Here is an 11,868-nt window from a genome sequence, read left to right on the forward strand (position 1 = left end):
TTGTGGGGAAACCTATGGGATTAATCAGTTTATCAGATAATAATCAGTCAATTGTTAACAGTGATCATTTAATTATGTAATTCAAAATATATGTCAGAAATATACATTTTGAAAACACATGATATATATCATTATATATATATATATATATATATATATATATATATATATATATATATATATATATATATATGTATATATATATATATAAAGATAAACATATATCAGGGTAAATCTGGGGGGGGAAATATTAATAATTTTTGATAACTATTATTATTATTATTATTATTTTAGTAATTTATGTATTTCAAATAAAAACTAGTTAAGTATTTATTATTAGTTAATAATTTGTTTAGTAATTTATTTGTATTTTAAATTTTTATTTTAAATACATTTTATTAAAAATAGTTGCTTCTTCTGTGTGTGGTCACATATTATGATATCTGCTTTTACTAATCTAATAAATAGCCTTCTAATTTCCTATGTAGCCATAACTAGTTTAATCTCACAAAGCAGTCAGTATTAATAAACTTCACATAATCTTGCTGCAATCATATTTCAGAAGTGAAACTCCCTTCAAGTCACACTGATACTCATTATTGCCCACAGGCTAAAATTAAAGTGTTGGTGCAATTTAATTCCAGTCAGCTAGCTTTACAACATAAAAATCCACCTATTAATTTATGATTCATGTGCATGAGTCAGGAAGAGCTCGGCCCTTCCAAACCTGCTCTTGTACAGCGAACATTGGAATTCAAGATTGATTTGTTAGTTGGTGTACAGCTAAGCTAATGAGCTCAAGCTAAAGTTTCTGTAAAGAAACATGTTTAATTTCTGCATCACTAGTGACATTAAACAAAATTGGCCAGATGTAAACTAATGATAGTGGATTTTCAAAGTTATTGCCCATGCAAGCTTTTTCAGTTCAGCTTGTTTTATGTGCATATATTATCTGGATGCTAACACTTACATGCAAACATTAACAATATGTAAACAGTATATACTTTCCCCATTGCCACTGAAGTACATGTCTCAATTGCGTATACAAAATGTCACATAGCCATAATATTGTTGTCTAACGGTGATGACCTCATACTTTCCTCAGGTTCCTCATGGATCTGGAACACAGGATCGAAGAGTCCATCCTGATCTCAGACGTGTGCGACATTGTTCACACTCACGCCGTTAAGCACTTCCAAGTCTTCATCAGTTACGTCATCAACCAGGCGTACCAGGAGAAGAACTACAGACGAATACTGTAAGAAAATGTCTTACCTGTACAAATTAAAAAAGGCTGTATACCTGGATTCTAGCCTGAGGCTTCAGTCCTCGCTGGCTTCTGATGTGTTGTGTTAGGGTTTGTGTAGGTGCTTTCATTTGTGTGTTTGTGAGTCGTGCAAAGCTCTTGAGACATTCTGTGAGTTTCAGCGCTTTCCGTTCCTTTTAAGATTAAGGGTTAAAACCTGTTTTTATACAGTTTATGGTTAAATCCAGTCTGTGTGTGCATTATGTTCATAACAACAGATTGTGCACCAGAAACTGATGTTTTGTTGTTTTTAACTCACACAGGTTCATAAAGATTAACTCTAACCACATAAACAATCTTCCATCCAAATGTTAAATTCATTTCAAGTACATTGTGTTGTCCTAGAGGCAATTTCTTACTAAATACTAATTATATTTAGATTTATAACAATTAAACCTATTGTATATTTAACCAGTATATGCAAAATTAAGAATAGGAAGTTTAAAGCAAATGCTGCTGTCCAAACTCCATTTCTCTTGTGCAATCAAAGTGCATTGCTAAACTTCATTCTTAGCCACTTTACTTATATGCCACCTGCTGGAAACGAGGCTAAACTGCACATATTTGTCAAAGATCTGCGTGAAATATCAGGCTATGTATGTAATGTAAAATGCTGTATTTCATACTAAAATGCTAGTCATGTTATCTCTGCAGTATATGCTATTCACACTACCCAAAATTTCTGTTTTGCACAGAATGACCTAGTACTTTTGGCAAAATAAGAGTCAATATGCTGTAGTATAATGTATCCCACAATGCAATGTGTATATACATTGAATGAATACCTATGTTGAGTTACTTGGTTATTTTATAAACCATAATCATTTCCAACTTCATTGCGGTTTTAGGTTTGGTTGTGGACTGAATGCAGTTTAATATGACTAATCTGGATGCCAACATTTATGATTTTTACATTGTATAATCTAACAGCAATAGGCAAAGCAGTTTCATCTGACAGCAATTAAATAAAACCATGTTGTCTGCCAGGTTAAAGAGAGCACACCTTTCCACAACAAACCACATGATTTGAATCATTATGTAAAAGTAGCGACAAAGTAGTAATGCATCCAAGTAGAAAAAGAGTTTGTTCAAATCAACTAAATAATATCAATAAACATGATTATTTCAGCAATACAGATGTTTGTATAGTCATTTGGCTGATTAGAATCAAAACAAGTGTCTGATTCAGAAATCGTTTGAATCAGTTCTTTTCAGTGAATCAGGAAAGAACGATTCATTCATTTTCAAGAGTCACTTATTTTAAGTCAATCAAGGTTTAAGGGACAACATTGTGTATAATGATCTATGTGCTTGTTTGCAGCTCGGATGTAGGTAACTTTACTTGCCTAATAAATGCGTACTCTCTTAAATACTATGCTAGTTGTGTTTTGACAGTATGTCAAAAACCTTTTTTTCTACTTTTTGTGTAACTTGCCTATTACTGCCTCTTTGTTTTACAATCACAGGCTATATTTGCACACACTAATACATAAACGTCTGTGTTTTTCAGACAAGAAAATGCACTTTTTCGAGAGAATATGTCCTTGTTGGAGAATCAGCCGAAAGTGAAGGGCCTCTCGTTTACCTCCTTCCTCATCCTCCCCTTCCAGCGAATCACACGACTCAAACTACTTGTTCAGGTAAAGTGTCAGCCAATTAGAAGTCTCGACTAACTTTTGTAGGTAATGAGTCAGCCAATCAAATTTCTTAGAATTATCTCTGTAGCATAAGTGTGTCTGTCTGTTTATCAAAACTGCTACTTTTTGTTCCAGAATATTCTGAAGAAGGTGGAGGAGAATTCCGAAAGAGAAAAGACTGCAATTTTAGCTCATCAAGAGTTGGAAAGGGTAAGTGTGTGTGTGTGTGTTGATCCCAGGGTGTGGTGATGAGCTGTTATCAGTGTCTCATTGTCTCTGGACTTTCACCTGTCAAGCACGTCTCACCCTGTTGATCGTGGTACCAAGGTTACCGCGCCACTCCTTTAGTCTCTGGCTTTAACAGCTGTGAGGTAGAATCCTGCTTTTGTTCTTAATTATTTTCTTTAAACATTTTAAAGCGATTATTGCTGCATTTACGTCATTTCGGAATTAAGGTTATCGTGATTCAACTGCTATTCAGGTTCCCTGACTCAAATTATTTGTTGTTGTGGCAACAATCATAATGGAAAAATGAATCCATGTGGCGCTTTGTTGTGGTTTGTTTACAGAAAATGCATAATCGCTACATTAATTCACCACTATATGCTCCTGCAAAATAATTAACAACTAAAAGTGCATCATTTACCACAAGTTGATAAAATAGCATACACTAAATAGAAAGGCATGTGTACAGACGCCTGACTACCTATAACTAGGGATGCTGCTATTTTGGTGTGGTACTGTGGTTGTTTAGTACATGTCTTTACAACACTTTCTATTTTATGAATTCGATGAAGAGGCAAAATCTTTTGACTGATCAAACTTATGATTCTGATATATTATTAACACAATCAAGACAGTGGCTCTCAATAAAAACTGATTATGTTTATGCCCCAGAGGTCATCTGCAGTTTGCTCACTTATAAAGATTTGTTGAACTCCAAGTTAGATTGAAACTTAAAAGTGTCATTTAGTCCGACTTGTTCTTGTGTGTGGGAGTGTGTTTTTCTAATTGTGATGAGATCATAAAACCTGATGAGCGGGAGATGTTTCCACAAGGAAATTAGTTTTAATTTAATCTAATTTGTATCTAAAAATACGGAAAGTTGTATTTGAAGGTTTGGGTGAACATGTGGGTTAGTGTAGAGCACTTATAACTAGTTCTTATCAAAATAGAAGTGAATGGGAAATCCCCACATGTGGTGATATTAATGCAGATGTGTGTGTGTGTGTTTGTCTCTCTCAGATTGTGAAGGAGTGTAATGAAGGAGTGAGGAAGATGAGTCGCACTGAAGAGCTGATCAGCATCGAGAAAACACTTGAATTCAAGTCGAAGGTACTACAAGATTAAAGATGTTGTGCCATAACCCTGAATGCACTCTTCTGCTGGACTAAAAGGAACAGTTTACCCCAAAATGTCATATATTCATGTCATTCCAAACCCCTGGGCTTTCTTCCTCTTCCTATTTTCCATTGAATGACATTAAATAGTGACAACTGTCAAGTGTCGAAAAAATACAAAAAAGCCCTAAAAAATTTTAATAGGCTGGGGAAAATTATTTAATAATAAAAATGTTTAAAAAGTATATCTTACAAGAAAATACAATTTCAGTCTTTCAATTTCAAAATTTCACATTTAATTCAACGTTACTTGTTGTTTGTTTGTAATGTTTTTTTCATGTGAATTTATATCACTTGGAGGTAGGACCATAAAGATTGGTACATCAGTGTTGTTAATTTGTCTGATGAAGAGCCTGTGTGCTCGAAACGTCACATACGCTATGTGATAGTTTTTTAAATAATACATTTTTTGTTACTTTTGGAGCTTTGGTGTTGCCGACTTTAAATTTTTTTATTTTTCAGCTTTTATTTGCATTTTTGGACTTAAACTTGATGTATCTCTTTCAATTATGATACATTCATAAATCATTGCCATGCATTTTCATGCTATAAAAATGAGCAATGTAAACATATGTCCTTTTTTTTGGTTTTACGTAAAATAGTTGTTTGAGATTGCAACGTTATGATGTTGAGTAAATGAAATTAATTTTAGTGTGAATAATCCCTTTAATTGTTAGTAAGCAGTCTTTACTCATGTCTCGTGAAAGCGTGAAACCCTTACATCTTTATAGGTCCATTAAGTGCAGTCGTGTTCTCTTGTTTGCAGTCGGTGCCGGTGATCTCTCACTCTCGCTGGCTCCTGAAGAAGGGAGAGGTGCAGCAGATGTCTGGACCCAAGAGCACCAGGACCATGCGCAGCCGCAAGCTCTACCACCCCATCTACCTGTTCCTGTTCAATAACCTGCTGCTCATCACCAAACGCACCTCCAGGTCTGTGACATCATCACTACACGTGATGTCATCAGTCGGTCAATGCCAATGTGGAAATCAAGAGACATTTTGATTAACATACACTACAATTTACTGACAGCAAATTAGTTTATTACACAGAACTGTGGAAATTAAATAAAACATTCGGATGACTTTGTTATTATAACAATAGAGATAGCATAACACAGAGGAATGATACCATTGAATCTTTTTTTTTTTAGCTGATGAACAATGTAAACATTGACAGCCAATCAGAATAATAACAGTTCAAGCAAATCAGAATATAATTTATTATATTGTTATTTTTAAATAATTTAATAATAAATCACATGAAAATATTTAATTATATTTAAAATACATACAAGTATTATAATTATGTACACACACATATATATATATATATACAGTTCAAGCAAATCAGAATATAATTTATTATATTGTTCTTTTTAAATAATTTAATAATAAATCACATGAAAATATTTAATTATATTTAAAATACATACAAGTATTATAATTATGTACACACACACACACACACACATATATATATATATATATATACATATATATATATATATTTATATTTTATAATATTAAGATAGTCTAACAATAATACAATAATATTGTTTATAACATTAAATAATATTAACAATAATACAATATAAATTGTAATTAATTATTCTTAATTATTCTATTATTAAATTTTCTTTGCTTTGTTTCATTCTGTTATGAGTTAAATTAGTGCCTTTCATTTCAGCTTATGTTGAGCAGAATTATTTTATCTAATGGTGTGGACACTAGCGTTATTTAAAAAAAGTATTAAAATTTTTCAAACATATAGCAATACTTTATTGTTCGTTAATGGTTTGCTGATATTAATTATTGAAATATGAATGCTGAAATTGCTCTAAAATGGCTAAATATTGTCATAATAATGTACCTGACTGATATTAGTCTTACACTCCAATGAGAATGTTTTTTTTAGCTATTATGTTTGTTTTTGCTGAATATTTTATTGTATATGTGTTTGTGTGTGTGTGTTTCAGTGGAGAGAAGTACCAGGTTCTGGACTCCTGCAGTCGCTCCATGCTGAGGACTGAAGACCTGGAGGATCAGGGTCAGATGCTGGCCTGTGTGTTTGTGCTGAAACTGCTGGAGAACCAGGAGGACAGAGAAGTCAGCTACATGCTCAAGACAGAAACCATGTGAGAATACAGTCCTAAATCAGTATCACAGAAATTACAGTATATATACTTATTTTTTGCACTAATGGTGCTCTGAATGTTTACAGAAGTGATAAACTGCGCTGGATATATGCTTTGACTCCAAACCGACGTACGAGATTCCTCTCGACCAGCACTAGCCAACCAGGTACATCACATAAATCACATTTGATTCTAAAGAAACATAAAGCTGTAGCTTGAATGCACATTGGTTTGGATAAAAGCTCAAGCTGCTAAATGTAAAAATGGGTTATGTCTGGTGTCTGAATCACACAAGATAAATCCCAGCTCTGTTTGTCATAATTAGGCAGTTTCTATTTCTGTCATCATATTTAGCTCTGTAATTGGTCCAAAATCCCATTTCTCAGTCCTGTTCCATCTCTATTTATCATCTTTTGCTGTCCTATTTCCCCCTAAATAAGTGATATAAATGATATAAAATATTTTATTTTATTTAAAGTAAAATCAATAATATAATAATAAACCATTTAAAAAACAATTCTAATATTATGCAGTAAATAATACAGCATATAATGTTAATTTTATTTATAACAATAGAAAATGATCTAATAGTAAATATAATAATTATATTTATAAAAAAATATAATATATATATATATAAATTTAAATAAAAATTATATCATAATAAAAGAAATCATAAATAGTATTTAAAAATAATAATAAAATATTACATTTTTATTTTCTAATAATATAATATTATTTATTTATAATATTAATAAATAAATAATGTAACGTCAAATTGTACTTTATTTTCATTCGTTGAATTGGTGTGTATCCGTGTGCAGTATGATTTATTGTTTTTCTGGTGCATGTCAGATTCTGCACAGGTTCAGTGCATCCAGTCGTACTCCTCCCAGGAACCTGATGAGCTCTCTGTAGAAATGGCTGATGTGCTGCACATTCTGGAGTGCACTGATGATGGTAAGAGAACACAAACACATCGACACACATTACACATCCTTAAAAATAAGTCAGTGTTTACATTAAATAAAAGACTTGCGGTAAGCCATGCAGCTTTATCAGGGTTTTCATTTCTGCATTATCTGTTGTCATTTGCATGAACGTGTGTCTCTCGCATTCTTGATTCTTTTCATCTGTTCTGTTTTACTATTTTTGTGACATGGCCTTCCTGTTTTTCTTCTCTCTGAACTTTCATATCATGTTCTTTGCTCGGCCTCAGGCTGGATGTTGGGTGAAAGGTTGCATGACGGCGAGCGAGGCTGGTTCCCCAGCCGCGTGGTGGAGAAGATCATGAGCGAAGAAGTTCGGGCTCAGAACCTTAAAGAGTGTCAGAGGATCCAGCAGGCACAGGAAGGAGTGCAGGGGGCCAGAGCCACCGCCAGGGCACGCCGCCCTGCCAAAAGTCCCCAGTATACTCCCACCTGGACCGACCTGTAGATTAAGAACAAGAAAGAGCATCGCATAACCACCACAACCATTCGTTCTCCAAATTCCTGACTCCAGTGTTTTATTGAATGGTGTTTAATTGCCGTGTCCGGCGTCACACTGAGGACTCGACAGGGTTGTGGAACAGCTCTTGCACTATAAGCACTTGTGTTTTTGAATCGCTGCTTCCATGCAAGCCTAACTAAATGTTAGCAAGAAGGATTTCAACTTCCGCAGCCTCAAACAAGGACCACGCACTTTTCTGAAGCTGGCACATATGAGGAAGGAAAACAAATGCTACGTCAGGACTTTTGTAAAGTCGTAATGCTTCTCTGGAATAGGAATGTATTAGCGTGCGTGGTCACACCTTACTGACAATACAGGTTTGTGTTTTTAGACTAACCTCGGAGGACAATGAGGATGTACTGTACCCTGGGGAGCTCATTCTCCTCCCTTCCACTTGAAGAACAAAACGAAAATAAGAGCGAGATAAAGAACAAAGTTGATCTAATGTACAGATCTGGCATTTTTTATGCTTTTTTTTTTGGGGGGGGGGGACATGAAGGTAAAAACTGCAGATGAAGGACACTGAGACATTTTTTGCACGTTCTGCATGAACATTAAACAATGTTTTCCTACACAAAACACTACACACAAGAGAGTAATGTTGTTAAACCAGTCCAACAACTGTGTCCTAACCAGATGCAACATGGTAACTTATACTCAAAGTAAAAATGCTCAGTGATGTGGCTTATTCAGGGCTATTTCTAGTCATTTTGAAGCCCAGACGAAATCCCAAGATCGTTTAAGATTACATTCTAACAAACTGATTTTGTAAACACTCAAATCTTGAATATCAACATTAATAAATTATTAAAATTATATATCACTTATATTAAGACTGCAGTTTCTATTACATTGGTTGTAATAGTAAGGACACTAATGTGTGGAGATTCAGCGCATTGTGAGTTTAACAAATCTGATTGCATTATTTGTAAAATGTCTCTTAAGATTATGCACCATAGATCATCTTTAATACCACTGTGTAGCCACTATAGATGCATGTTATAGCCCTATATAATATATACATAAACAGGTTTGTTTAATGTCTAATTGCTAAGAATTTTTCATCACTCACAAATTCTGTTTTATTACATTTGGAGGACACATATTTAGATATTATCAATTGCCCATTTCACACACTTACAGTATTTGCTGGTAAATTATTATTAAGACATCATGTGTGAACGGGACCTTATTTAAAATTAGAGAAGTTGTAACATTAGCAGTAAATTTAGTTGTTGCTTACATGTCATATAGCTAGCTAGGTCAAAAACATCTATTTACCTAGAAATAAATGCTTTTGTCACTTTATTATGTTGCATATGGTTAGATGTGGTTTAACAATCTTTCCAAAGACAGAATGTAATCTTCATGAGAGACGAGTCTTGCTGCTCGTCTGAAGTAGGTGTTTTTATATTTGTGTGCATGTTCATATGAAAACCTCGCGTGTACAGAGTTGTTGCCAAATAATTGTTCCATTTCATTTTGTAAAAAGATAATTTATTGTTAATGAAAATAAATCTTGAATGTTGAGAGCTTGTCATCCCCGTCTCAACTCGTCTAATAAATGACAAATACCCGCTTTCTGTAAGATATCTTAATTTCTGCTCAGTTTAAGTTTTGACACAACTTTTTTAATATCTCTAATGTGACGTATTGATATTCAGTGAGGTGAAAAAATGTGGGGTAAAACTTGACTTTATTCATCAGGAACTCTATGAATGATAAAAAGGGTACCAGGCACTTTGTGATGGTTAAATTATTTCAAAAGCTTTAGTATAGTTACTATATGTGTCTGAATATTCTGGTAAATGAATATGAAGATTTGACCGAGAATGTGATGTTGAAATTAACAGCAGATTACAGACCGATTTCTTGGTAGTTTCACACAAGTTGTTTCATGAAGCTCAGGCTTTGCAGCTGCAGAACAGACAACACCAGGCCACTTCCTCTTTTCCAGCTCTTCACAGACATCTTTTACTCTCAAAAACATGAGCAGTTCAAATATTATCAGAGGAGCGTTTAGGATGGTGAGGTCTTGAAACGTGAGCATGTGACTGAGACCAGGTGACTTACAGTGTACTTTCACTTACAGTGTATTGGAAATCACTTCTTTAAAAAACTTTAGAAACTGATATTTTATAACTTTTAAAATAAAAGTTCCTAGAGTTTTGCTTAAACAAAAGGCTCTCTTGCAGATAAAAATGAAAGTGATATGTACATATAAATATCTAGTCAACTTTGCAGGTCACGTGAGAATAATCCACTAAATTCAGATAAGCAGAGAAGTTTATACACAAAACTATTTTAGATGGAAAGATATGATTGATTTGATTTCATATAGAGACAATAAGCAAGTGTCACAGCTAGTAAAAACATGCTGGGTGACATTATAAAACTTATCACTGTATTATAAGGAATTTTGAATATTGTTCAATGGAGATAAGTCAAAAAATTGACATTAGGTTGTGCAATAAACCAAAAGAGAAGATTTTAATATACTCTAATCTGTAAAAAATTATAATTGCACTGAACCTCAGGTTCAAGTCAACTTGAAAATAAAAACAACAACAACAAAAACATTTAAGCTTTCTAATAAATAAGCATTGTGCTAAGAAATAGTTCAGGCGAGTGGCTCTACTGACATCTGGCGGGGGGGAAAATCACAGCTGTGTAAGTGCATTAAAAAGAAATCGTCTACATCACATTTGATACTTGATTTACAACTCAACATCTGCTGGAGTGACATATAGTACTGCCTCAATTTAAATATAGAAAATTATTAAAGGCGTTTATGGCTGGGTTACTTAACATTTACCAATTAAGATAAATAGTGTTAATATTTATACGATAACGTGATTGGTCATTTAGATGGGTAGATATATTACATTTTTTAAAAGCAAATGTGAATAATGTAAAAATGTAAGTTTTTGAAATGACATTTTCCAGCTAGTATTCTACGGCCGGTTAGCTCAGTTGGTTAGAGCGTGGTGCTAATAACGCCAAGGTCGCGGGTTCGATCCCCGTACGGGCCAGTGTTTGTTTTGTTCTGTAGATTCAAGACTAGATTTAGAATAGTGATTGCTAAAGTTAGACTCTATACAACCAGACTCGCGCATGCTGCTCTGCCTTGTTCCATACTGTGGTTTCGAGGAAGTATTTTGCCATGGGCTCCATTTACTACCGCTTTGGCTTTCTCATTTTGTAAAGAACGAGAAAAAGAAAACTAGAAGTTGGGCTCGTCCGGGATTTGAATCCGGGACCTCTCGCACCCTAAGCGAGAATCATACCCCTAGACCAACGAGCCACGCATAACATTGTATTCCACATCCCAATAGTGGACATATATAGTTTAACAGTGGTGGACGAAATACACAAATCAAGTACTTATACATATCATAAAATACACATATAATACAGATACATATAATAAAATATTACTCCAGTAAAAGTACTCCTTTTTCAATTTTATCTAAGTGAAAGTATTATCAGAATCAGAATGAGCTTTATTGCCAGGTATGTTTACACATACGAGGAATTTGTTTTCGTGACAGAAGCTCCGCAGCAGGCCCGTCGTCAAGGGGCAGTGCCCCCCCAAATGACTTTTTGTGCCCCCCTAAACGTAACGCACAGAACAATTAACCAAACTTGCATTACTGTGCATTCACACCGCCGGCGTCGAGAGCGTCAAAGTGGCCGGAAGTCATTCATTTTCAATGTAAACCAGAGAGGAGCTGCGCGGCGCGACTTGGCCTTTGAGAGCGTCGAGCAGAGTTTAAATCAAGGCAACTTTATGGTAATGAGCTATGACGCGGTTGGGCAGCAATCAATCGGAACGTAAAAGTCAACTAAAGAGGATTCCAGAGGACGCAGCTCCGTCACATTAGTTCCAAAGCAAAATA

The 11,868-nt window shown here is 34.4% G+C and overlaps 1 protein-coding gene and 2 non-coding genes across 4 annotated transcripts in view; 2 read left to right on the forward strand and 1 right to left on the reverse strand.

Annotated features, from left to right (window-relative positions):
• The window catches only part of LOC128029168 (ephexin-1-like), a 23,708-nt gene extending 14,199 nt beyond the window's left edge, over window positions 1–9,509 (forward strand). For both annotated transcript variants that reach the window (XM_052616762.1, XM_052616761.1), the window contains exons 7-15: window positions 1,106–1,258; window positions 2,817–2,946; window positions 3,079–3,153; window positions 4,189–4,278; window positions 5,110–5,273; window positions 6,320–6,478; window positions 6,565–6,644; window positions 7,334–7,438; window positions 7,698–9,509. In XM_052616762.1, the coding sequence (XP_052472722.1) occupies window positions 1,106–1,258; window positions 2,817–2,946; window positions 3,079–3,153; window positions 4,189–4,278; window positions 5,110–5,273; window positions 6,320–6,478; window positions 6,565–6,644; window positions 7,334–7,438; window positions 7,698–7,915 (1,174 nt within the window). In that variant the 3' untranslated portion in view covers window positions 7,916–9,509. The remainder of the gene's footprint in view (window positions 1–1,105; window positions 1,259–2,816; window positions 2,947–3,078; window positions 3,154–4,188; window positions 4,279–5,109; window positions 5,274–6,319; window positions 6,479–6,564; window positions 6,645–7,333; window positions 7,439–7,697) is intronic.
• Window positions 9,510–10,927: 1,418 nt separating this feature from the next.
• Window positions 10,928–11,001, forward strand: trnai-aau (transfer RNA isoleucine (anticodon AAU)). Its single transcript has one exon. It is a non-coding gene; the product is annotated as a tRNA-Ile (tRNA).
• Window positions 11,002–11,201: 200 nt separating this feature from the next.
• trnap-agg (transfer RNA proline (anticodon AGG)) lies at window positions 11,202–11,273 on the reverse strand. The gene has a single exon. It is a non-coding gene; the product is annotated as a tRNA-Pro (tRNA).
• Between the last annotated feature and the right edge of the window lie 595 nt (window positions 11,274–11,868).

This window comes from Carassius gibelio, chromosome A15 (assembly GCF_023724105.1).
Source record: "Carassius gibelio isolate Cgi1373 ecotype wild population from Czech Republic chromosome A15, carGib1.2-hapl.c, whole genome shotgun sequence".
Taxonomy (NCBI): domain Eukaryota; kingdom Metazoa; phylum Chordata; class Actinopteri; order Cypriniformes; family Cyprinidae; genus Carassius; species Carassius gibelio.